The sequence below is a fragment of the Tachyglossus aculeatus genome, chromosome 2 (genome assembly GCF_015852505.1).
Source record: "Tachyglossus aculeatus isolate mTacAcu1 chromosome 2, mTacAcu1.pri, whole genome shotgun sequence".
NCBI lineage: Eukaryota > Metazoa > Chordata > Mammalia > Monotremata > Tachyglossidae > Tachyglossus > Tachyglossus aculeatus.
Genome location: NC_052067.1, coordinates 79,181,475 through 79,209,224, shown reverse-complemented (window position 1 = coordinate 79,209,224; position 27,750 = coordinate 79,181,475). Strand labels below are relative to the sequence as shown.

Genomic DNA, 27,750 nt, shown 5'->3' with positions numbered 1-27,750 from the left:
TTCCTTTTTCTGTAGATATCCATTTGGTTTTTTTTTTTTTTTGAAGTTCAACTACCCTACTATCCAATTTTAGGTATATTTCATATCCTGTCTCCTAAGCAACTCAAGTCCAAAATTCGTATTTGAACGATGATTTTTCAGTCAGTACTCCATTGCTCAAATTATTTAGAGTTAGCATAATCTGATACTCTGATCCCACTGCACAGTTCCTCATGGGAGTCAGGGGAGGGAAATGTCTGTATCTTCATTATCTATCAGAGCTCAAAATGAGGAATGGACTGGCTTAAATCCCCAATTGTACTCCTACAACTGGAAGTTCTGAGATTTAGAGTATGTGCCTTGAGAGTTATCTGGGCTACTACTGTGCTCCTTTGACACTACGAGCCTACGCGTCACATTTACATCTGGTCAGTGGGTGCAATTGTATCCCAGAATTTTTTTTATAAAAAACCCAGAGTGACCCCAGCCTAGTACTTATACTGTGCAGTAGTGTCCCACATCAACATGGTTAACCTCTGCGGTCCTCACTGCCCATGTTCAGGATTTCTTCTGAGTCTGTTCTCCATGTGAGGTACCTTATGTGGTCCTTCAAGAAGCACTCCCATAATAATAATAATAATAATAATAATAATAATAATAATAATAATAATAATAATAATAATAATTTGGTACTTTTAAGTGCTAACTCTGTGCTAACCACTGGATAACCACTGGGGCAGATACAAGTCGATCAGGCTGGACACAGTCCCTGTCTCACACAGGATTCACAGTCTAAGTAGGAGGGAGTAGGATTAATCCCCACTTTACAGGTGAGGAAACTGAGGCACAGAGAAGTTAAGTGACTTGCACAAGGTTACACAGCAGACACTTGTGACTATTCCTGGCAGTTGCACGCCCCACTTCCCAGCGCAGGAATAGTTGGAAAACTTGGCTTTCCTCAGAGGCCTGCCACTTTCATGGTTGTATTTTGAAGTTCTCCAGACTCCCTTTTCTTATAGTAATAATAATAATAATAATGGCATTTATTAAGCACTTATTATGTGCAAAGCACTGTTCTAAGCACTGGGGAGGTTACAAGGTGATCAGGTTGTCCCAAGGGGGCTCACAGTCTTAATCCCCATTTTATAGATGAGGTATCTGAGGCACAGAGAAGTTGTGACTTGCCCAATTGACGGAGCCTTATCCTTCCTGAAGGACCACAGAAGCCACCGCACATGAAAAATAGGTTTAGTAGAAATCCTGAATGTAGCTGACTAATTTGGGCAGTGAGAACCACAGTTGGCTCTGCCTATTCAACGTCAGAACTTTAAATCAGGCTTTTCTGGGAATGGTGCCTGAAGCAGCTCCTGCCAGAGGTGGAGTTAGGTACACGGCCATGTTGGCAGCATCCTTGGGAGCAGTTGTTCAGGAGGATTCATCAATCATAGATAGAGAACTGCATATCTTGCATCATGCTTTATATTCACTTGTAGCGGTGCTGCAGTCCAAATTCCTACTCTTAAAAAAGTTCATATACTCACATAGCCACTGCCTGTGCTCTGTCCTAAAGAAATCAAGCCCTTGGCACAACAGAAGCTGGAGGTGGCAAGGTGGAGAAGGGTGGTGTCAGTAGAGGGGCAATTTGCAAAGCCACAGCCCAGTGGGAAGACTGTGAGTCTGGAAGTGATGGGACCTGGTTCTAATCCAGGTCTCCCACTTGCCTATCATGTGACCTTGGACAAGTCACTTAACATTTTCGTATCTCAGTTTCCTCCTCTGTAAAGTGGGGCAGAATTACCTGTTCTTCCTCCCTCTTAGATTGTGAGGCTCAAGTGGGACACTGTGACTGAGACCTGATTATCTTACATCTTCCTCTGCACCTAGTACAGTGCTGCTAGGCATATAGCAATCACTTAACAAACACCACAATCATGATCACTATTATTGCTCCAGGAGCCTGTATCCTCTCCACTAAATAGCAAAGATAGAGCCATATCTCCACCCTCAGGGAGCAAGCTGATTACAGCTAGTGGCATTGGCCAAGTAACAAATTTTCAAAAATTAAAGAACTAAAGATTTTACCTCAACAGGCCAATCACCGACTCATATTCCCAACCTGAAATGCTAACCTTAACCATAAGGAGGTTTTAGGAGATGATGGGTGTTGGCTGGTGGGTTTCCATTTTGGAAGCATCTTTTATTGGACCTGAGGTATTCAGCTTTAGGCATTTTGAAGTCTGGTCTTCCGCCCCTAGCCATCTCCTCACTCCCTAGTCATTCATTCATTCAATCATATTTATTGAGTACTTACTGTGTGCAGAGCACTGTACTAAGTGCTTGGGAAGTACAAGTTGGCAACATCTAGAGACAGTCCCTACCCAACAACAGGCTCACAGTCTAGAAGGGGGAGACAGACAACAAAACAAAACATGTGGACATGTGTCCCTACTGTTGAAGTGCCTATGTGCAATAGCACGTCATGATATTTTTCAGTGTCACACTATAAAGTGGAGGGAACTGAGCAGTTAGGTAACTTACCCAAAGGCACAACAGTTTCATGACAGAAATAGCATGCAAACATTCATTTTTATGAGAAGATCATTAAAGTAGTTGAGATTGTTTATCTCAGAGAAGAAAGGGTTAAGAGGTGACTTTAAAGCAGTCTTAAAATAAATGAAGGTGATGACCTCAATGTCCACTGACGTCTAAAGATGAGGAAAGAGGCTTACATTAAAGCAGGAGAGATTACAGTTGCATATTACGAAAAATGACTTGACTTTCAAAAATTGAGATGAGAGATTATAAATTGAGATGAGAGATTATGCAGTTTCCATCCTTGGAGATCTTTAAGGCTTCAATAGATTCATTCATTCATTTAATCATATTTATTGAGCGTTTACTGATATTTATTGAGCACTTACTATGTGCAGAGCTCTGTATTAAGCACTCGGGAGAGTACAATATAACAATAAACAGAAACATTTCTTGCGTACAACCATCTTACAGTCTAGAGAAGGGGGAGGCAGGTATTAATATGAATAAATAAATTATAGATATGTACATAAGTGCTGTGGGGCTGGGAGGAAGGAAGAACAAAGGGAGCAAGTCAGGATGCTGCAGAAGGGAGTGGGAGAAAGAGAAAAGGTATGCATAGTATGGGAAGGCCTCTTGGAGGAGATGTGTCTTCAATAAGGCTTTGAAGGTGGGGAGAGTAATTGTCTGTCGGATTTGAGGAAGGAGAGCATCCCAGCCTTCGGTTCTGGCTGGCTTGGTTGGTCATATGCTTGGAGACAAGAGGTTAGCCTAAATGACTTCTCAGAACCTCTTCTAGCACCCTGGTAGCCTCTCTTCTGTGGGGCCAGCTGAGTTAACTAAGAACAGCCGGTATTCTGACTTGGTTTCAAAGCCAACCATATTTGCAGACAGGTAACTTAGATACCAAATGTTCAGGGCTTAAGTACACAGAGAAACCTGTTTGGTGTCCAGGATGTTTGTTTTTGCACTTTGGAGTTTGAACCCCATATGTGCCATTTCCCTGTACTCAATCATAGGAGCTCTAAAGAAAAATACAGTGATACGTAAGCACTGCATCTTGCAAATCACATATGCTCAGTATCTCATTTTATGGTCCCATGCTCTCCCTTTCCCCATGTTCCATCTGTTGAAAAACTGGACAAATGAGCAGTTGTCAGAAGCAGAGTTCCAGCTCACCTCCTTCCCTCTTTCCCTTTCAGGGCTCCAACTTAGTGGGGATTCTTTTCTCTTTGCAAGGATCCAAAACCTTCAGTCTTAGCACCCTAAGCAACTGCTACAGTAGTCTTGTGTTGCGCTCCCCGTCTGAAGAATCCAAGTTGTTTATTTTCTTGACCCATCTTTTACTGAATGTATTTGCTTATGTATCAGCCCTGTACCTCTCTTCAAGGCAAGATTCAGCTTCCTGCGGGCCCCAGGGTAAATGAATTTTGCAAGTCTCCTATGTGAACTCGTTGTCACCAATATGCTGTGTATGATTTCATTGGAGGGGCTGAATTATCCAGCTCTTGCTGCTGCTATTGCCTGCTGCAGTTTCCCCACTTGTCCACTTTATCTCTCAGTCACAACCTTTACTTTGCCCGGAGGTGAGCAAGTGTGCTGCTCGGCCATGTGTGCTCCAATGAAAAGCAGAACTGGAATCTGCGCTTTGTACAGACTGGGAGTCTGGTCTGGCCCAGTGGACTCCAAGAGCCATAGTGCTCAACTGCTGGTAACTGCTAAGGGAGAGCGCACAGCAAAACGGAGACGTGCTTTTCTGAAGATGAGTTTCTTGTGTTCCCCTGGCCATTAATCTTCTTGTTAGTAATAACGATAATAATAATAATAATTATGGTTCTTGTTAAGCGCTTACTGTATGCCAAGTGCAGTTTCAAGCGCTGGGGTAGATATAAGTTTATATACAAGGATACAAGGTTGGACACAGTCCCTGTCCCGCATGGGGCTCGCAGTCTTATCCCCTTTTTAGAGATGAGGTAACTGAGGCACAGAAAAGTGAAGTGACTTCCCCGAAGTCACACAGCAGACCTGTGGCATAGCCGGGATTAGAACCCAGGTCCTTCTGATTCCCCGGCCCGGGCTTAATCCACTGAGCTACGTTGCTTGCTCATTGTCGCTGACACTGACAAGCCTGAGGTGTGGGTCCAGCCTGGGAAGTTGCTTGGAATAGCAACCTGGAGTGGGGAGGAAGAGGAGTAGGAAATGGAGGTGGCAGTGCTGGAGAGTTAGGGATGGGGACTTTCAGTTAGCAACTCACAACCCCTAGAACTCATGATCCCAGCCAGACCAGGCTGAATGGTCCAGAGCCCCCTAAGCAAGGCCGCACAGACTGTGAGCCTGTTGTTTGGGTAGGGACCATCCCTATATGTTGCTGACTTGTACTTCCCAAGCGCTTAGTACAGTGCTCTGCACACAGTAAGCGCTCAATAAATACGATTGAATGAATGAATCCGGCACAGTACCCACTCACCTCCAGGGGGAAAGGATGGAGGAGCTGGGAACAAAGCCATTCTTGGGAATGGCTGAGCTCCTTCCTTCCTCTCCCCTTCGTCCCCGTCTCCATCCCCCGCCATCTTACCTCCTTCCCTTCCGCACAGCACCTGTATATATGTATATATGTTTGTACATATTTATTACTCTATTTATTTATTTATTTTACTTGTACATATCTATTCTATTTATTTTAATTTGTTAGTATGTTTGGTTTTGTTCTCTGTCTCCCCCTTTTAGACTGTGAGCCCACTGTTGGGTAGGGACTATCTCTATATGTTGCCAACTTGTACTTCCCAAGCGCTTAGTACAGTGCTCTGCACACAGTAAGCACTCAATAAATACAATTGATTGATTGATTGATTGGGAGAGAGGGCAACAGGAGTGGGTAAGCCTGTGGGGCTGGAAAAGAGGAAACAATATAATAATAATCATGGTACTTGTTAAGGGCTTACTATGTGTCCAGCACTGTTCTAAGCACTGGGGTAAATACAAGTTTATATACAAGGATATACTCACACTCTTAATCCCCATTTTACAGATGAAGTAACTGAGACCCAGAGAAGTTAAGTGACTTTCCCAAGGTCACACAGCAGACATGTGGCAGAGCAAGGATTAGACCCCAGGTCCTTCTCTATCCTCTAAGCCTGTGCTCTACCCACTAAGGCTCGCATTCTGTCCACTAAGACAGAGAAGCAGCATGGCCTAATGGCAAAAGCCTGGGCTTGGGAGTCAGAGGACATGAGTTCTAATCCCGGCTCCCCCACTGTCTGCTGTGACCTTGGGCAAGTTGCTTCACTTCTCTGTGCCTCAGTTACCTCATCTGTAAAATGGGGATTGAGACTGTGATCCCCACATGAGACGGGGACTGTGTCCAACTTGATTTGCTTATATCCACCCCGGTGCTTAGTACAGTGCCGGCACATAGTAAGTGCTTAACAAATATCAGCATCATCATTCAGCACATTCAGGAACCACCACCCTGGCATGCTGTTGGGGAGGGCAGGATCCCCAGCAGGTGCCTCAACTCTGGCCAATGGCCCTGGGAGTTTCCTAACCCAACAAGTTCACCACCTAGTATAGCTGGGGCCCCATCTCTTAAAGACCGGTGAAGAAGTAGAGTCAAACACAGATGAACAGGAATGAACTCGTTCCTGACTCCGGTGGGGATGGGATTTATTGTGCAGGGTTGGGGGAGCGAGGACCTAAAACCAAGTCTTTGAGCTGCAGTCCTGGAAACCCCTGTGTTAATCTGGTCCTGCCTCTTTTTCCTGCTGTAGAATTCTATGTCTATTCAAAAGGAAGGCTATAATAATAATAATGGCATTTACTAAGCGCTTACTATGTGCAAAGCACTGTTCTATGCACTGGGGAGGTCACAAGGTGATCAGGTTGTCCCACGTGGGGCTCAGAGTCTTAATCCCCATTTTACAGATGAGGGAACTGAGGCACAGAGCAGTTAAGTGACTTGCCCAAAGTCACACAGCTGACAATTGGCAGAGTCAGGATTTGAACCCATGACCTCTGACTCCAAAGCCCATACTCTTTCCACTGAGCCACGCTGCTTCTCGTAAACTCTCGCAGATAGCTGTTCCTACCTCCAGATTTATTTCAGCTTCTAGCTGCATATTCTTGGAAGTGGGTTAGCAAAAAAACTGTATAACTACTAGCAAGATCTGTGATGATCCAGAATAAATAACAAATAATGGGCCTGCTTTCTTATCATCCAAGTAAATCTTGAAACTGGAGAGCTGATAGCTTTGGGACCTTAAATGCTATAATAATATGGCAAGAAAAAAATGGCAAGACCTGTCTGATTTTGAGCCAGAGACAAATGGCACGAACCACAATACCATGTGACTGGCCACATTCCCGAGGCTGGCCCAATCTCAGATGGACCTCAGGGTAAGAGAGATACAGTTTGGATGACAGGACCTGGACCTTCTGGGAGTCTTCCTTGGCCCAAAAAATCTGGCAAGCACTAGCTCATTCATTCATTCAATCGTATTTATTGAGCACTTACTGTGTGCAGAGCACAGCACTAAGCACTTGGAAAGTACAATTCAACAACAAAGAGAGACAATCCCTGCCCAAAACGGGCTTACAGTCTAGAAGGGGGGGAGAAAGACATCAAAACAAATAAACAGGCATCAATAGCATCAATATATATAAATAGGATTATAGGTATATGCACATCAAAACAAGTAAACAGGCATTAATATAAATAAATAGAATTATAGATAAGTACATATGTATATATGTACATATAAGTACATATACACAAGTATACTTGTGTATACAAGTGCTTTGGGGCGGGGAGGAGGGTAGAGGAAAGGGAGTGAGTGGGGGTGATGGGGAGAGAAGGGGGAGCTGAAGAAAAGGGGGGCATAATCTGGGAGGATCTCCTGGAGGGGGTGAACCTTTAGTAGGGCTTTGAAGGGGGGAAGTGTGCTAGTTTGGTGGATGTGAGGGGTGGGGGGGGGGGGGGGGCATTCCAGACCAGAGGTAGGACGTGAGCCAGGGGTCGGTGGCAGGACAGGTGAGAACGAGGCACATTGAGAAGTTTCATTACTTAAACTCCCACCAGAAGCTAGTTTGGGGCCCCACCAGACTCACATATCCTTGGAAGTTTCAAAAATAACCTCATCTCCTTGGTAGTTTAACCTGCAGACAGTCTGGATCCCTGTGGGATCTGACCTGAGAGAATAATAATAATGGCATTTATTAAGCGTTTACAATGTGCAAAGCACTGTGGAATGTGCCCCACAGGACAAGGGGAAGTCTGGACAGAACTGTACTCTCCATGTGATGCTGGTCTGTTTGATTTGGGGCGTGAAATTTAGTTTCCAGTTAAACTCCTTTTGGGCTAGATAGCATGCTTATTTCCTGTCATACTTAAAGTGATTATGGTTTTGTGATTTCTTTCTTTCTCATAAAAAATTATTTTTCTTAAAGATACTCGGTAGTCCCCAGAGGCTCTATGATTTGGCAGGACCCAGCTCTATTGACCCAGAATCCAGAAGAAGAACAGTCTCCAAAAGGAAATCGCACCTGGATCTTCTCAAACTGTATGCTGTTGTCACTATTTCATATTACTCCCTAGTGAACACTGTTATTCATTTCAAGCAGTCCACCCAGTCCAAGCAACAGATTGAGGTTTTGTTTTACAAATTTATCTACTAGGGAAAGAGCTTTTACATCCTTGGGGAGAAAAAAAGTGATATTGGGGGAATTCATCAGTGCCCCTTGAGCTAATTCATTCATTCATCCAATCATATTTATTGAGCGCTTACTGTGTGCAGAGCACTGTACTAGACACTTGGAAAGTGCAATTCAGCAACAAATATGTGCCCTTTACACTAGCAGAGTCACTCCCGAAGTAGTAGCTAAGTCAAAAGATTCAGGGTGCCTGCAGTGAATTAAAGAGTTTACACATCCCTGTTTGCACCCAGCCCCTGATAGTAGGAAATTTTAGAATTCCAGTCCAAACCCAGAAGTGCCCTTCCCTTGTGTTGAGCTTCTTTAAAGTTTTGGTAATGGCTCTTCTAGAAAGTCCTGAATGTTTCTGGGTGTACTTGTGGGAACACATTTCTGAGTTTTTCTTATCCTGGGTTCTTTTTCTAATTGAACAGTATCATGGATGGAATGGCTGAAGCCTGTATAAAAGGTGGCATTGAGGCTTGTTATGCCTCCGTGTCTTGTGTCTGTGCCCTGCTCGGTACTTTAGATGAGCTAAACCAGGGAAGAGGCTTGAATGAGGACCAGGTCCAGCTGGTTCTCCAGCGCCTGGAAGAACTGAAGGACGGAGTGGAGTCGAACCGAGACTCCATGGAGATCAACGAGGCTGATTTCCGGTGGCAGAGGCGGGTGTTGTCCTCCGAACACACCCCGTGGGAATCGGGAAATGAGAAAAGCCCCGACATCAGCATCAGTGTTACCACAGATACGGGCCAGACCACTTTGGAGGGGGATATGGGGCAGACAACGCCAGAGGACCACCCTGAGGATCAGAAGAACGGTTTGCAGTCACCAGAGGTCCAAGAGAGAAAGGAACCTCCCAGTAAAGAACCAGAGTCCGAAGCCATAGACCAACCAGATGTCGTTCAAAGGAGCCACACGGTTGTTTATCCGGATATCACCAACTTCCTGTCAGTCGACTGCAGGACTAGGTCCTATGGATCCAGATATAGTGAGAGTAATTTCAGTGTAGATGACCAAGATCTTTCAAGGACTGAATTTGATTCATGTGACCAGTACTCCATGGCTGCAGAAAAGGACTCGGGCCGGTCAGACGTATCAGACATCGGGTCTGACAACTGCTCGCTAGCGGATGAGGAGCAGACGCCACGGGACTGTCAGGGTCACAGGTCACTGCGCACTGCTGCGCTCTCGCTGAAACTGCTGAAGAACCAGGAAGCTGATCAGCACAGCGCCAGGCTCTTTGTCCAGTCTCTGGAATCGCTCCTCCCCAGGCTCCTGGCTCTCCCCAGTGTGGAGGAGGTGGACTCCGCACTCCAGAATTTTGCCTCGACCTTCTGCTCAGGTTTGCAAGCAGCTATTTAACTGTATGGCCAACTGATATTTTAATGGGTTATTACCTCAGAGCACCCCCTTGAACCCACACAAGGCATCCTAAAATCTCACTGGACTGCCTGTGCTTTGGTTCAAAAGAAGGAAAAGGAATTCTCAAAAATTCTACTGATGTAGGTCACCTAGAACTCTTGAAAAGTTTTATCCATCCTGGCCAGACAGCCAGGCTACTGTCAGAGGGCACACTCTTCCACTCAGGAGGCTCCCTCCCCAACCCCGTCCTTCCTCAATAAATCCCATCCCATGTCCAAACCCTTACCACTCCACCATGCCCCAGACCAGCCCAAAAAGAGAGAGAAAAGCCAGGGAGAAAATGGACTCTGCAAAACTTAGGGGTGGGCACAGGGTGAATTTGGGGCTAGCTGGTTGCCTCCCTAGCTTCCTCTACTCAAGGCCCAACGATGCATTAACAGGCCCTGCATGCCAGAGAGCTGAAACTGGCTGAAAAGGGCATCCATTTATCCGGTTTTGCAGTACAGTCTCGTTTTCAATCAGCCTGATCCCTGTCTACTTCAGGTTCAGCACCAGGTGCTTTAATGTCCAGTGCTTTAATTTCCAAGTCTGAGCATCGCACAGCTCAGATGAGGTGCCCAAGTTCACATGGACTTGGGAAGTGAAAACTGAGGCTCTCGAGAAATACTCTAGGAACACTGAACTCAACAAACTTCCATATAATGGCACGCAGGATGCCTCGTTATGTTTTATCTGTGGCATAACATGGCATCACCTGGGTTGTCTTGCCCCATATTCAGAAGGGCCACCAGTGGCCATCATATGGCTGATTAAAGTCGTATGGTCTCTTCTGACCTCCCATTATAGACCACTGGAATTTCTAATGAGGTTATTTTACATTTGCAAACAAACACACGTAGAACTAATAATGTGGGGTTTACAGAGATCTTTTATTATGAATGGGAAAAATGGCTAAAGAGTCTGCACTACAACATCAGCACTATAACACCATTATCCTTGGCATGCTATTATTACCTTTCCCTACTCTGTTTATTCACTCAATTCCAGCACTGCCCTTATATTGGTTTCTTTGGAAGCTACGGTGATCACTAAATAAAGACCCTGTCAAATGACTCTGGGCCGGAGGGACCTATAATAAGAAAGGGCCAAAGAGAGGCTTATATGAATTTGTGAGGAGGGGGAGAAAGCCAGTGACTGACCCAAGCATGGAGAGGCCCTTGACTCTGCCAACTTCTCCCGGATTCCCTGCCAAGCTGAGAGAAACCTCCCTTCCCATTTCTTTCTCTCTCTCTCTCTCTCTCTCTCTCTCACTCACTCTCTCTCTCTCTCTCACACACTCTCTCTCTCTCCTCATTCTCTTTCTCTTACTTTCTCTTAATTATCATTATTTCCTCTCATTCTCACCCCCCCCACACCTCTCAGGACATGGATTGTGTCAAACCTGACCACCATGTATCTACCCCAGCGTTTAGAACAGCACCTGGCACATAATAAGCACCTAAAAACTAAAAAAATTCTCCTCTTCTCCAAAACTATCCGGGCTGACTCTATCCCTCACTTTTCTGTAACTCTTCATCTAACTCACTAGTATCTTTGTCGAATTAATATAGTATATCAACTTTTTACTGAAAATGGTTATTTAAACACTTAAACACTGGCCCTCTCCCCTCTTGTAGAAGCCGAGAACTGGACCGCAACAGTGGTCCAGTCTGCCTAGAACCAACTCTGTTTCCAATAATGAAACATGATACATGGAAGCACTGACATCCATCCTAGTGGCTAGGGATGAACTGTCAACAGATAGATTTTTTTTCTCTCCACACATAACTTGCAGTTCTGGCTGAGGGACTTTTGATATTTGTAATCCATGGAACAGTGAATTTTTCCATGGCTGCTGCTGACAGTTTGGTGCTTATAAAATTATATGCTGTGAAGATGTACAGTTGGACCTCAATTAGAAGATTTTTTATTTTTTTTCAACTGGCCCATATCTAGATTTATTATTCCTACTTGCAGGACTAATAGGTTTATCCAAAACAAATTCAAACCCTTCCATTTTCCTTATCTTTATGAAGCCTTTAAAGTTGTGCAAGGACCTACTTTTGCCCACTGGTTTTGGTTTTCATAGTGTTTTTCAGTGAATCATTTCACCCCATCTGAAACTCATCATGAGGAGAGATGAACATTCGAAAGAGAATAGAATGAAATGATAATAAGGAATCCCATTTCTTCTATTCCTAAGCAATTTTGAGGAATGTGAGCTGAGCCCCGATTTGAAGGGGGAGATAGGCCAGAATCTGCATGTAAAAATTCAAGCCCCTCAGGTGTACCTCAGTATGCGTATGTATAAGTGGCCAAAAACTTATGAAAAATAAAATCCTGTATGATGACAGGATTTCAGAGATATGCCTGCCAAATAGCATTTTGGAATCAATGCAATATGAATATCCTGAAATATTGCTTATATAATATCAAAGCTGATTATGAAGAAAGGAATCTGAGGGAGATTTTTCAGATCTAGGGCAGTGGGGTTTTTTTTGGCACTCTAATATTGTGTGAACTGCCAAACTGTAGATAGTTAAGATAGATAGATAGTTAAGGGTTGATGGCTGTCATTCCTTGAGCCCAGACATAGCTATTTTGAGAGCTGTTAACCAATTTTGAACAATCAATAGTATTGATCCTTTTTTTACATTGAATGCTCACAATGGGAGATTGGCTTTCATTAACCAATGAGCACTTCCTCTGTGCAGAGCACTGCACTAAGTGCTGAGGAGTATACTGTACAGTTAGTACACATGATGCCTACCCTCAAGGAGATTACAATCTAGTGGAGGAAATACACTCCCTTCCAATCATTTTTTTGCATTTTAATTTGGACCTTTTCAATCTGCTTTTCCACAGACGCATTTGGTAAAGTCAGAGCCAAAGGTAGCTTGGGTTTTTATGGTTCAGATAAATCAATTGATCCAAACTTTTGAAAAATATTAAACAATTCAAATATTCATACTACTAGCAGTAAGATGACATTAATAGAAGAATGACTAATAAGCTAGTAATGAACATTGAAGAAATTTTGCTCAGGAAAAGTGGAGTGGCTTTTGTTAATATGACCTCAGTGATACAAGGTGATCAGGTTGTCCCAGGTGGGGCTCACAGTCTTAATCCCCATTTTACAGATGAGATAACTGAGGCTCGGAGAAGTTAAGTGACTTGCCCAAGGTCACACAGCAGACATGTGTGTTTGCAGTGTGCACAGTACTGTGCTATGCACTTGGGAGAGTTCAATACAATAGATTTGGCATCCAGGCAGAATAAGTGTTAATATTATGCTCTAGCAAGTAGGGGATTGTTAATTTTATGATCACCCACAAAAGCTATGTAGAGTATGTAATGAAGCTTGTTGTGGGCAGGGGACGTGTGTACTAACTCGGTTGTACTGTTCTCTCCCAAGCGCTTAGTACAGGGCTTTACACACAGTTAGCACTCAAAAATGATCATTGATCACTAGAGCAGAACACCTGTGTGTGAAGGATTAAGAAATTGTTGTCCTCCCTGAGACTAAGTATTCATCTTGCCCTGGTTTTATTTTGTAAGTTCTCAGTTTTTAGTAAATCAAGTGGCTAAGGACCACACTCTGTGTAGAAATGTAAACCCAGTTTCAAATTGGCCAGATCAGTTATTTCAGATATAGTTAGATCTGTTAGCAATGATTCCAAGTTGCTTCTCACACTACACTGTAGTGAAGGTTGGGTTTTGGCATCTGTCTCTGATCAATTTTGCATGACCACCCAAACCCACATTAGCCTCTGGTCCGCTTTTCATGAACCGAGCAGCATAATCCGCTTGGGTTTTTTCTTTTTTTAAATATGCTGAGGAAATATTCCTAGTATTTTATTTATGAGGAAATTTTGGCAAGGGCCCAGTATCTAGGCCATCTATAACATCGCCTCCGTCTTCATCGTAGATAAAAGTATCTCTTATCAGTGATCATTAGGCAATAAATTGGCAGCCTCAAACTGCAGCTCACTGCCATCGTACAGAAAGAGGAGCTTCTGCTATTCACCAAATCATCTTCCTCCTCCCTAAGAGCCTTGACATCCTCATCGACCTCTCAGGGCAGAGTGCTACCGTCCTTTGCCTGCACGAGACCCTTCCTTGAACAGTTACTCATTTTTTAATCCCACCCTCAAACAGTTATTCACTCTCTAAATCCACCCTCAGTTATGCACCTAGTCCACGCCCCCAAAGTGACGTCAGTGGAAAATCCAAGAAGCCAGCCGCCCAGACCTTGCAAACCCTCAAGAGGCAAGACAAACATTACTCTTCCTTTTTTTTAATGTTGTGGTTTTTGTACCTTTTTTTTTTTAAATCCCAGCACCCACTCTTCTTATAAAAACAGTGTTTATACTTGCAAAAGATGGCTTTTGAAGTTATCGGATGTTTCAAACTTTGCCTGAGTGTCTTTGTTTTTTAAATAAAACTCTAAAAGCCATCTTCTGCTTTATATCCTCCTCCTGCCATAGACATTATCCTTTAAGTAATCCAGTGTTAATCTACATCCTAAATGGAGAACTGGGTGTGGGGTTCCTTTTATTCTGGAACCATCTATGTAGAAAAAATTAACATAGAGATACAAATAAATATCCCAGTAACTGACTTCTGAGTTCTACTGTTTAACTCATGACCTGAAAAACATTCGGAAACTTTGTCATATTTTGTCTGAGGAATCAAAAGGATAATGCCAGAATGGCGCTGAGGAGAATAATTGTCAGGTATATTTCTCATGTAGATGTTGGTAATTTGCATGATCCATATCTATTGTTAGAGTTAGGCTAGAGTCTTGTCCAGTTTTCTGTCGTGATATGAGGGTCGGTGTGCTTGACAACGTCGGATGGGGTGACAGGACACCTGAGTTTCGTTCCTGGCCCCATAACTGGGATTCTATGTAACCTGGAGTAAGTCACTAGACCACTTCTCAGAAGTGAGAGTGTGACTTGCCCCTGGAGACCCTCTAAACACCAATCTGAGGCTTACAAAATTAAATATCTATTTGAATATGAAGCATTTTACTTTTGTTTCTCTCTTTGGGGGAAACATATCGGGAGCATGGGGAGAAATTTGGCCTTCGCAAGAGATCCTGGTGTTAATTCTGCATTTCAGTAGTAGTGTGTGGAATGTTTGACTTTCCCCCGTGCCCAGAATTAGCCCCTGGTTCCCCATAAACTGAACCTACCCATGTGGTTTGCATATTTCATTAAAGAGATCCTTGTTGTCTCTCTGGTAGGTTTGATTCAGTCTCCAGGGTTCGATGGGAACGACAGCCTCAGCTTCCAGACGCTGATGAGCGCAGACAGCCTCTATGGGGTCTCTCACTATACTCTTTTACTCAACCTGAAGCTGTCCAATGGTGATTACTACCGAAAAAAGCCAACCATTGCTCCCGTGACGCTGGTGAGTGCAGCCTGGCCCCTTCTTGAGATGCTCTCCCTCCTTAGCTTCAACAAATCACAGCCCTCCCTTTATTTCAAAGTGAAGATCACATTCCCTCATCAAAACTTCACCTTCCTAATCATAGCAGCCTATTAGCTCCTCATCACTCACCTATTCATTTGATATTTGATAGCACTTGGGAAGCAGCATTGCCTAGTGGATAGAGCATGGGGCTGGGAGATAGAAGGACCTGGATTCTAATCCCTGCTCCGCCACTTGTCTGCTGTGTGACTTTGGGCAAGTCACGTAACTTCTCTGTGCCTCAGTTCCCTCATCGGTAAAATGGGGATGAAGACTGTGAGCCCCATGTGGGACAACCTGATTACCTTGTATTCCCCCCCACCCCCGCAGTGCTTAGAACAGTGCTTGGCACATAGTAAGTGCTTAAAAAATACCATCATTATTATTATTATTATTACCTTGTATCTACCTCAGTGCTTAGAACAGTACCTGGTATATAGTAAGTGATTAAAAAATACCATTAAAAAATTATTAGAGATACATCTCCTCCAAAAGGGCTTCCCCATTTATGCTCTCTTTTCCCTGGCTCCCTCTTCCTACTGCTTCATCTATGCACTTGGATCTGTGACCTTTGGATATTTGACATTCTCCCTACCCTGAGTGCCACAGGACTTATGTACATATCTTTAAATTATGTATATAGCTTTAAAATATACACAATATATTACTTATTCATATTAATGTCTGTCTCCCCCTCTAGACTGTAAGCTCATTATAGGCAGGGGATGTGTCTGCTAATTGTGTTTTATTGGGAGAACAAGTGCTTAGTATGGTGCTCTACACTTAGTAAGCACTCAGTAAATACCATTGATTGAAGGACTGATTTGTTCACTTGAATGGTATGATCTGCCAATTCATGTTTCCTGTGTTCCTAATTGAATTGTAAACTCCCTGAAGACAGGGATCATGTCTTTCACTTCTTTCCCCTAATTCCTAATATACAAAAAGTGCTATAGTTTTAAAGACCTGTTCCGAGTCGTATTTTCTAAATTGAAATAATAAGAGTTATGTACCCTTTGCAGCTCGGTCTAGTGGCTGGACCACAGGCCTGGGAGTCAGCAGGACCTGAGTTTTAATCCATCCATCACTTGTCTGCTGTGTGACCTTGGGCAAGTCACTTTACTTCTCTGTGCCTCAGTTACCTCATCTGTAAAATGGAGATTGACTGTGAACCCCACGTGAGACCTGGACTGTGCCTAACCTAATTAGCATGTACCTACCCCAGGACTTAGTATAGTGCCTGGCTCATAGTAAGCGTTTAACGAATACTATAAAAATAGGCAGAGAATATGTTTCGGTCAAAGATTTGCCTGTTACTTATTCCATTTTGGAAGGGTGGAGGTAGGAAAGAGTTCTGTGTAGTGTAGAGTTGCTGTACCATTTGAACAGTATTTATGGACCACTAAGCCTCTTGCCTGTCAGAGACTTTGATGAACAGTAAATGCTTGCTGGAGTCTGACTGGCAGTGCATCAGTTCAGCAAACTGGGTTGCTACATATGCACATTCCCCATAGTGGTTTAATTTTAAAAGCATTCATTGTCATCTTAACTTGCATCAGATGGCACATGAAGGTCTATCTCTTGTCCCTGACCATTAAATGGGGTAAAAAGAATATGCCAGACTAAGCCCGGGAAGAGCCTTCATTTTATTCCAAAATTGCCTTTATTCTTACTCTTATGCCAAATTGAATTCAGCATTTTGGCAGGTAGTAAGCAACTTATTATGGACATTGGTTAGAGAAGCAGCATGGCGTAGTGGATAGTGCACATCATCATCATTATCAATCGTATTTATTGAGCGCTTACTGTGTGCAGAGCACTGTACTAAGCGCTTGGAAAGTACAAGTTGACAACATATAAAGACAGTCCCTACCCAATAGTGGGCTCACAGTCTAAAAGGGGGAGACAGAGAACAAAACCAAACATACTAACAAAATAAAATAACACAGGCCTGGGACTCACAAGGGCCTGGGTTCTAGTCCTGGCTCTGTCACTTGTCTGCTGTGTGACCTTGGGCAAGTCTTTTCATTTCTCTTTGCTCCAGTTACCTCATCTGTTAAGTGGGAATTGAGACTGTGAGCCCCACATGGGACAGGGACTGTGTCCAACCTGATTTCCTTGGATCTACCCCGTCACTTAGTACAGTGTCCGGTACATAGTAAGCGCTTAACAAATGCCGCAATTATTATTATGAATTATTATTATTTCTTTCACACATTAGCTTAGAATCCCCAATTCTCTGCTTTATCTTGTTTGATTTTTTAATATAAAACGTATAGTAGTAGTAATAGTATTTACTAAGCCCTTACTTGACACAGCATTGTACAACATTCTTGGAGAGAATACAAGGTTGAGAATTAGTCCTTGTCCCTCAGGGGCTCAGTCTAAAAATAAAAATGGGAGAGAGGGGGACTGGTGGAAGAAGCATAAGGAGAGATGAAACAAAATACTAAGACAACATATAGACAAAAACAAAGATCAGTAGGGTACTGTGCCTCTAGGAGCAGAATTTCAGGCTTCTTACAGCTCACAGTCCACAGTCAAACCATGGCCACAGTGATCGCTAGAGCAGTAGCTGTCACAGTCTTCCCGAAGTTTCGTGGAGGCGGCACCAGGCTGCTATGGTTGCTTTTCTCTGTCTTGCCAGGGGAATGTAAGGCACGTTGGGTTGGAGGTTCTTCAGTGATGTGGAGGAGAACTGGTGCGGAATCCCAGGGAGGCACTGCGGCCTCCAGGTAGAGAGGATGCGAAGAGCCTTGACAGCTACAATGAGGGGGTGGCAGGTCCCCAGTGGGGCAGTCTGGGGATGTGATCAGCAGCCACTTAAGCCCACATGGGCAACCCAAGTTGCAGAATTCAACTGTATAAGTACCTTTTTCAATTTGTAAATTATTTTTTGTCTGACTAGCCCATCTGATAATAATTTTCTTGTGGACAAGGAATGACTACTTGAACCTCTTTTATACTCCCCTAAACACTTATAAAAAAAAAACATACTGGTCTGTCTCTTGTGATTTTTTTTTATCCAAACTTCCCTTCTGGAGAAGGTGACGGTTACATGAACAAAATCAGCTTTCTTTTCCATTTGTCTATTTGTCAACCACAGTCAGTCCCATGGGGTGAGAAGACTAGTTAGCACTCATTCCGTGGCTACCATGAGCGTGTGGCTCTTGTGGAGATGTGTTTAAATCTTTCAGACTTTTAGAAGATTTCCACTCCGGCCCTGGAGTCAGTAGGCCGGGAAACAGAGAAACCGTCAAAGCAAATCGTAGAATAGTCATTCCCCAAATCCTGTAGATAAATATTTAAAGATGAATTTAATTCCAAGGAAATTAGATCTAGAAGGTATGGGTCCTACTTCTTTTCTGACTGCCTCAGATTTCTTGGTGGGTTTGATAGAAGCCTTAAGGGAAGCAGCATGCCCTAGTGGATCGAGCACGGACCTGGGTTTAATCCCGGCTCTACTACTTGCCTGCTGTGTGACCTTAGGGAAGTCACTTCACTTCTCTGTGCCTCAGTTACCTCATCTGTAAAGTGGGGTTTTTTTAAGACTGTGAGCCCCATGTGGGGCATGGACTGTGTCCAACCTGATTAGCTTGTATTTTCCCCAGTGGTTAATAAAGTACCTGGCACATAATAAATGCTTAACGCATACCATTAAAAGAACCCTGAAAAATTTGATAGCAGCTTCAGTCAGTAGACTGCATGCAGAATACAGGACTAAGTCCTTAGGAGAGTATGATGGAGTTAGTAGACATGATCCTTGCCCTCAAGAAACATACAGTCTAGTGGGGAAGACAGACACACTATGGCGGGAGATAGACATTAAAATAAATTATTTTAACACTTGGTACGTATTAAGAGCTTAATAAATGCCATTATTATTATTATTATGTAATCACTTGATGGTTCAATCGATGGTATTCATTGAGCACTTACTGTGTGCAGGGCACTGTACTAAGTGCTTGGGAAAGTACAATGCAATAGAGTTGGTAGAAGTGGTCCTTGACCAAAAAGAGCTTAGAGTCTGCAGGGGTGGAACTTAAGCCCGTAAGTAATGTTGAATTTGTTCTCTCGCCTACAGAAAGAATTTATGAAGCAGATCCAAACCAGTGGAGTCCTGATGGTCTTTTCCCAGGCCTGGATTGAGGAACTTTACCATCAGGTGCTCGACCGGAATATACTTGGCGAAGCTGGATACTGGGGAAGCCCTGAGGAGCATAGCCTTCCCCTCATCACCATGCTGACCGGTCAGTCATGCGTCACCTTGTGGCATTTGGTAGTGAGAGATGACACTCTTGACTAAAGTCTGGCCGAGAACAGTTCTCTTTTATAAAAATCAGACTCTGCTGGCCTCCTTTGGAAAGCAGTTGAGCACTTTCTGGGCATTAGTCCCAGAACTCCTCCTGAAAACCGTGTGCAGATCTGTCAGCAGTCTGCTTTCCGTTGGGATTTTGATGATAATGCCGAATGATTTGATTTCAAGTTGGCTTCATTTTCACCTCCTCTCTTTCCCCAGGGGATTTTTTTATTTCCTACCCGATAATACAGGAAATGGAGTTGATGCCCTCCATGGACAGTGGTGCCTTTATCTGGAGAGTGCCAAGATTTAAAGGCATTCTCCAATTAAAGTTTAGAAATTCTGTGTAACTTTGTAGAGAGCACTGTCTAACCAGGCTGCGAATGCAATAGAAAAAAATACCTCTGCAAATGGTTCTCTTCCAGCCGGCCAGCAGTTCATCTTCACAGTTGCCCTCCTGCTAGCTGGAAGGATTATTTTAGAATGGAACATATATGAAATAGCTCAACCAGTGCTCCTGTGGCAGAGATGATTGTCAAGTGCCCTCTATCAGATTAGGATGGTGGGCTCAGGAGAAGCAGCACGGCAGCTAGAAGTAGCTCTAGTCTGTAACCTCATTGTGGGCAGGGAATTATCTGGTATATTGTTATATTTTACTCTCCCTAGTGCTTAGTACAGTACTCTGCACACAGTAAGTGCTCCATAAATACAATTGACTGACTGACTGACTCATGGATAGAGCATGAGCCTTGGAGTCAGAAGAATCTGAGTTCCAATTCCGGCTCCACCACTTCTCTGCTGTATGACCTTAGGCAATTCACTTCTTTTCCCTCTGCCTCAGTTCCTTTACCTGTAAAATGGGGATTAAAGACAGTGAGCCCCATGTGGGACATGGACTGTATCCAACCTGATAATCTTTGTCTACCCCAGCATTTATTACAGTGCCTGGCACATAGTAGGTGCTTAACAAATATTTTTAAAAGAGAGAGAATTAAAATTTTGTATTTTGCAGACCTCGATGGATTGGAGAGCAGCGCGATAGGCAGGCAACTGATGGCATCAGCTTCTACTGAGTCTCCTCCCACCCAGAACAGAAGGCCAGATGATTCCCTTGTAGCAGGTAATAATGAGGAGTGAAGTCACTATTAAGTGGGCTGTTCTATACTCTTGGTAATGCCACTTTGGAATAGAATGAGTCGTGGCTTTCCGGGTGACTGGGATTCAACCAAATGGGTGCGGCATCAGTCTGTAGAGTTCACCTTTAAAAAATACAAGTAATGAATTTCTTATTGAGGTGAAATTTGGCTCAAAGTAGCCCCCAAACCCCTCCCCACTGGGCATTTCATCCATCTCCACTGTGAATCCAGCAACCTCTGCCTTTCGAGAAAAATGATTCTCAGCCTTGTGGTGTTTGCTCTAGGTGTTGCATTTGCCCGATACCTCCTTATCGGCTGCTGGAAGAACATGATTGATACGCTATCCACGCCTCTGACCGGCCGCATGGTGGGAAGTTCTAAGGGTTTGGCGTTCATCCTGGGGGCCGAAGGCATCAAAGAGCAGAACCAGAAAGAACGAGACACCATCTGCATGAGCCTGGATGGGCTGAGGAAAGCAGCCCGGCTGAGCTGTGCTTTAGGTATGGGCAGGTGATGGCTCCTCTTCCTCCTCCTCCTTCTTCTCTTTCTCCTGCTTGTCCTCCTCCATTTCCTCCTCCTCTTCTTCCTCCCCCTCCTCCTCCTCCTCCTCATTTAAGGGCAGGAGTCTGGGCAGGCAAGAGATCAGGGAGTAACAGGCTTTGTTTCAATTGAAGGAGTGGCTGCGAACTGTGCATCGGCCCTTGCTCAGATGGCGGCTGCTTCCTGCGTACAGGAAGAGAAAGAGGAAAGGGAGGCTCAAGAACCAAGTGACGCCATAACCCAAGGTAAATAAATATCTTGGAATCAGCAGCTTTCACATTGTGTTGAGCATTCGAGAGTGTTAGTTAAAAGAGGACCAGTGAAAGTTGACCGCTTACTCTCCACTGGCTTCTTCCCCACTGCTTTCAAACATGTCCATGTATCCCCTATCCTGAAAAAAATCCTATGGCACCCTCCAATTATCACCCCATCTCCCTCCTACCTTTCCTCTCCAAGCTCTTCTTGCATGTTTTTAACACCAACTACCTCCACTTCCTCTCCTCCAGTTCCCTCCGTGGTCCCCTGCAATCTTGGCTTCTACTACATGGAAACTGCCCTCTCTAAGGTTCTCCAGTGACCTCCTTGTTGCTAAATCCAATGGCCTCTATTTCATTCTAATTCTCCTTGACCTCTCAACTGCCTTCAACATTGTGTGCCTCCTTCTCTTGGAAACACTATCTAACCTGACCTCTGGGCCACTATCCACTCTTGGTTCTCCTTCCAGCTCTCTGGTGGCTCTTTCTCAATCTCTTTCAGAGGCTCCCACTCTGTTTCTTATCCTCTAACTGTGGGAGTCCCTTACAGCTCAGTTCTGGGTCTCCTTCAGTCTCCATCAACACATTCTCTCCCACAGCTTCCACTACTATTCCTATGCGATTGATTCCTAAATCAACCTCTCCAGTCCTGACCTCTCCCCTTCTCTTCAGTCTTGCAGTTTATCGTGCCTTCAGGACACCTCCACTTGGATGTCCTGCTGACACCTCAAGCTTAACATGTCCAAAACAGAGCTTCTCAACTTTCCACCCAAGCCCTGTCCTCCCCAATTAATCAATCAATCAATCAATCAATCGTATTTATTGAGCGCTTACTATGTGCAGAGCACTGTACTAAGCGCTTGGGAAGTACAAATTGGCATCACATAGAGACAGTCCCTACCCAACAGTGGGCTCACAGTCTAAAAGGGGGAGACAGAGAACAGAACCAAACATACCAACAAAATAAAATAAGTAGGATAGAAATGTACAAGTAAAATAAATAAATAAATAAATAGATAGAGTAATAAATATGTACAACCATATATACATATATACAGGTGCTGTGGGGAAGGGAAGGAGGTAAGACGGGGGGATGGAGAGGGGGACGAGGGGGAGAGGAAAGAAGGGGCTCAGTCTGGGAAGGCCTCCTGGAGGAGGTGAGCTCTCAGCAGGGCCTTGAAGGGAGGAAGAGAGCTAGCTTGGCGGATGGGCAGAGGGAGGGCATTCCAGGCCCGGGGGATGACGTGGGCCAGGGGTCGATGGCAGGACAGGCGAGAGCGAGGTACAGTGAGGAGATTAGTGGTGGAGGAGCGGAGGGTGCGGGCTGGGCAGTAGAAGGAGAGAAGGGAGGTGAGGTAGGAGGGGGCGAGGTGATGGACAGCCTTGAAGCCCAGGGTGAGGAGTTTCTGCCTGATGCGCAGATTGATCGGTAGCCATTGGAGGTTTTTGAGGAGGGGAGTAATATGTCCAGAGCGTTTCTGGACAAAGATAATCCGGGCAGCAGCATGAAGTATGGATTGAAGTGGAGAGAGACATGAGGATGGGAGATCAGAGAGAAGGCTAGTGCAGTAGTCCAGACGGGATAGGATGAGAGCTTGAATTAGCAGGGTAGCGGTTTGGATGGAGAGGAAAGGGCGGATCTTGGCAATGTTGTGGAGCTGAGACCGGCAGGTTTTGGTAACGGCTTGGATGTGAGGGGTGAATGAGAGAGCGGAGTCCCCAAGACTTCTCTATCACTGTAGACAACTCCAGCATCCTCCCTGTCTCACATGCTCATATCCTTGGCATTATACCTGCTATTTCTCTTATCTAATGTATTTTGACAAATGCCATCCCTAAATTTTAAGCTCCTTGAGGGCAGGGATCATGTCTGCCAGCTCTATTGTACTCACTATGTTCTCCCAAATGCTTAGTACAGTGCTCTGCACACAGTAAGTGCTCTAAGCTTGTTGTGGGCAGCAAATGTGTCTATTGTTGCAGCGCTGGACCCCTGGTAATCACTTAACAAGTGCTACAATTATTATTAAAGGGAAAGGGTAGAGAGCAAAGCAAGATGAATAAAATCTTAGAATCATAATGCTGTAAGTTCTTATTTGAAGCAGTAAAATATGGGAGTCTGCTGGATCTGTAGCAGATTGGAGCCAACCTCAGGTTCTCTGGATGAAGTGAGACTTTGAACCTTAGTGCCACACACACACACACACACACACACACACACACACATGCACACACACACATACTCTCTCTCTCTCTCTCTTTTTAATGGTATTTGTTAAGCACTTACTATGTGCCAGACACTGTACTAAGCACTGAGGTGAATACACCATCCCTGTCCCACTTGGGACTCACAGTCTCAATCCCCATTTCACAGATGAGGAAACTGAGGCACAGAGACTTGCCCAAGGTCACACAGCAGACAAGTGGCAGATCCAGGATTAGAACCCATGACCTTCAGACTCCCGGGCCCCTGCTCTATCCACCACGCCATGCTGCTTCTCTGTGCTGCTCTTTCTCTTTCACGTGAAAACACACATACGCACACACACACACACACACACGTCCCCCCCCCCCCCGCCCCCCCATCAACCAACCATGATTTTAATGAACAAATTTCCTTCTGCCAGTGAAACAGAAAGTGGAACAGAAGCTGGAGCAGATTGGGAAAGTGCCCGGGGTGTGGCTCCACACAGCCCACGTGCTCTGCATGGACGCCATTCTCAGCGTAGGCTTGGAAATGGGAAGCCACAATCAAGACTGTTGGCCGCATGTATTCAGGTACTTACAGTGATGAATGATTGCCCATGAGCCCCACCGTGGCCAAGGGCGGTGCCAAACTGCCAGAGTGACACTGTCCTAGATTGGTGCCCTCCGGGTGGATGGGCTGGCTGAGCTAATTGAAGCCCGAGTGAGAGTTTGAGGTGTGAAGACAGAGCTGGAAGGAGCATTTTTATAGATGTGATGAAGGACTGTGAGAGGATATGTTTAGGAATTGTGCTCTTTGTACTTAGAGTAGCGCTTAGAACAGTGCTTTGCACATAGTAAGCGTTTAATAAATGCCATCATAAAACCAAGAAATTTTATTGTTTATTTATGGTATTTAAGTGCTTACTATATGTCAAGTACTATTCTAAGCTCCCCCCGTGCCCCCGGCCCACGTCATCCCCCGGGCCTGGAATGCCCTTCCTCTGCCCATCTGCCAAGCTAGCTCTCTTCCTCCCTTCAAGGCCCTACTGAGAGCTCACCTCCTCCAGGAGGCCTTCCCAGACTGAGCCCCTTCCTTCCTCTCCCCCTCGTCCCCCTCTCCATCCCCCCAATCTTAGCTCCTTCCCTTCCCCACAGCACCTGTAGATATGTATATATGTTTGTACATATTTATTACTCTATTTATTTATTTATTTATTTATTTATTTATTTATTTATTTATTTGTCTTGTACATATCTATTCTATTTATTTTATTTTGTTAGTGTGTTTGGTTTCGTTCTCTGTCTCCCCCTTCTAGACTGTGAGCCCACTGTTGGGTAGGGACTGTCTCTATGTGTTGCCGACTTGTACTTCCCAAGCGCTTAGTACAGTGCTCTGCACACAGTAAGCGCTCAATAAATACGATTGATTGATTGATTAAGCACTGGGATATAAGATAAACCAGTCGGACACAGTCTCTGTCCTACGTGGAGCTCACAGTCTAAGTAAATAAGAATTGAGTCTGGAATGAGAAAGCTGATACAGTATATGTAGTTGCATTTTGGAAAATAATCGAGCATATGTGGCAGAAAACAATTTTGGAGATTAGAGATGATAAGAAGCTGAGTATGAATCAACAATATAGCACTTTTTTCTTAAGCAAGCAAGAATCTGGGACATTTAGTCATATGAGATGATCCTCTAACCATATTGGATTCTGGCAGAGTACCCTTTACTAAAAGAGCTGTATTCAGTTCTGAGCTCCACTGAGAAGCAGTGTAGCCTAGTGGATAGAGCACAGGCCTGAGACTCAGAGGATCTGGGTTCGAAGTCTGCACCTGCCACCTTTCTGCTGCATGACCTTGGGTAAGTCCCTTAACTTCTTTGTGCCTCAGTTACCTCATCCATAAAATGAGGATAAAGACTATGAGCCTCATGTGGACATGGACTGTGTCCAACCTTGTATCTACCTCAGCGCTTAGTACAGTGCTTGGCAAGTAGTAAGCACTTGACAAATCCTATTTTTAAAAAATTGATGTGCAAGCCTCCTGAAGGATTCAGTGCAGAACCCCTAAATGACTTAAAGGTTGTAGAATTGAGGAAAGATGAAAGGAACTGAACTGACCAGCCTGTGGTGTGATCCTATAATGGTTTTCAAGTGTAGTAAAGGCTTTAATCCCATATACCAACAACTGAGAACAGTGCTTGACACATACTAAGCGCTTAACAAATGCCATTATTATTAACTGCTGAACACTGTGGCCTGAGCTAAGGAAAATGGCTTGCTGGTGACTGGGTTACAGAGGACCCATCCCAGGCTGTCTGAATGTGTGAGAGAAGGCTGGGACATGGGTGTTCCAGCACTAAAATTTGGTAATCATGTGGAGCAAAGTGATTCTAAGCGGAAGGGGAAATTGATGATGTGGTATCCATTTCTCCGATGGGAAGTAATTTAAATAATAGTAGTAGTAATAGTATTTATTAAACACACTGTGCAGAGCACTGAACTAAGCCCTGGGGAAGAACACAGAGATGAGAATTAGATATCTGGCCCTCAAAGGGCTCTCAATCTGAGAATATAAACAATCAATCAGTCAATCAATCGTATTTATTGAGCGCTTACTGTGTGCACAGCACTGTACTAAGCACTTGGGAAACACAAGTTGGCAACACATAGAGACGGTCCCTACCCAACAGTGGGCTCACAGTCTAGAAAGAGAAGAGACTGGCAACAGACCCATAAGAAGCAATGAAGCACTAAGCAGCATAAAAGACATCTGCACAGAATAAAAGCAGAAAATCAGCAGTTGTATTCAGTTCATTCAGTTGTATTTATTGAGTGCTTACTGTGTGCAGAACACTGGACTAAGTGCTTGGGAAGTACATATCGGCAACATAGAGAGACGGCCCCTACCCAACAACAGGCTCACATCTAGAGGAGCAGAATTTTAGATACTTTGGGTCTCTGAGTTCAGGGAGTCCTGTAGCCAGAGCCTCCCCTACAGCATCCACCAGCCCTCCTGGGGTTTTGTGGAGGCCTCACGCTGTGGAAGGCAGGATGGGCTGGAGTCTCCGTGATGTTGTGGGGGAGGAGAAGAGCTGCACCTGTTCCTGAGGAGGCAGGGTGGCCGTCTGGTGCAGGGGACGGCACACAGAAGTATGGACAGATGGATGTGAGGGTGCCGCAGCTTTTAATTGCATGGCCTGGCATGCACAAAGCAGTCCTGGATCTGGAGCCCGGGCAGTGCAGAGGGCAGGTAACAGTGTTCCCTGTTCCTTCACTCAGCTAAGGTAGAGTGGGACCCAGAATCTCAGGGAGGGAAGGTGAGGTGGCAGTTACCTATTGTTTCACCTGGTGGAGAGGCTAAGTCCCTTTCTAGACTGTGAGCCCGTTGTTGGGTAGGGACCATCTCTATATGTCGCCAACTTGTACTTTCCAAGCGCTTAGTACAGTGCTCTGCACACAGTAAGCACTCAATAAATATGATTGATTGAATGAGTGAATGAATAAATATATCGGATCTGGTTATCTTTTGTATTCACCCCTGTGTTTAGCTAAGTGCCTGGCACATACTAAACTCTTAATCCCCCTAGATTGCAAACTTGTCCCCCTCTAGGCTGTAAGCTTGTTGTGGGCAGGGAATGTGTCTGTTTATTGTTGTATTCTCCCAAGTGCTTATACAGTGCTTCGCACATGGTAAGCGCTCAATAAAAACGATTGATAGACTGATCTTAATAAATACCATTTTTAAATACCCTGTGGGATTACATATTTGTATTCTCTCAAATTGATGACAGAATAAACAGGTCACGATTTAATCCACATAGGATGACTTTCTGGACTTAGGTCAGAGGCGGACAGAGCAATGTTTTCAGGGACATTCAGAAGAATGTCAGAGCCAGACAGCGTGACTTGAAGTGGGTGTGTTGTACTTTCTCATTCATCTAGTACAGGCTTAGCACTCCATAGACCCTCAGTAAATGCCACTGATGATGAGGATAGGAGTGACGCAGGCTTTGTCTGTGCTATTAAGTTCTTGTCAGTCAGTCAGTTGTATTTATTGAGCACTTACAGTGGGCAGAATACTGTACTAAGTTCTTGGGAGGGTCGTCTTATGCTGTTGAGTCGTCTCCGATCCATAGCGACTCCATGGACACATCTTTCCTAGAATGCCCCACTCTCCATCTGCAATTGTTCTGGTAGTGTATCCATACAGTTTTCTCAATTTGACACTAAACAGACACACTCCCTGCCCACAGTGA

At 44.4% G+C, this 27,750-nt stretch overlaps 1 protein-coding gene across 1 annotated transcript in view; it reads left to right on the top strand.

Annotated features, from left to right (window-relative positions):
* Nucleotides 1-27,750, top strand: part of ARFGEF3 (ARFGEF family member 3) — a 146,955-nt gene that overhangs the window by 75,746 nt on the left and 43,459 nt on the right. The window contains exons 11-18 of the mRNA XM_038741335.1: nt 7,954-8,066; nt 8,631-9,541; nt 14,849-15,015; nt 19,160-19,325; nt 20,388-20,495; nt 20,796-21,011; nt 21,186-21,296; nt 23,930-24,080. Coding sequence (XP_038597263.1) covers nt 7,954-8,066; nt 8,631-9,541; nt 14,849-15,015; nt 19,160-19,325; nt 20,388-20,495; nt 20,796-21,011; nt 21,186-21,296; nt 23,930-24,080 — 1,943 coding nt within the window. The remainder of the gene's footprint in view (nt 1-7,953; nt 8,067-8,630; nt 9,542-14,848; nt 15,016-19,159; nt 19,326-20,387; nt 20,496-20,795; nt 21,012-21,185; nt 21,297-23,929; nt 24,081-27,750) is intronic.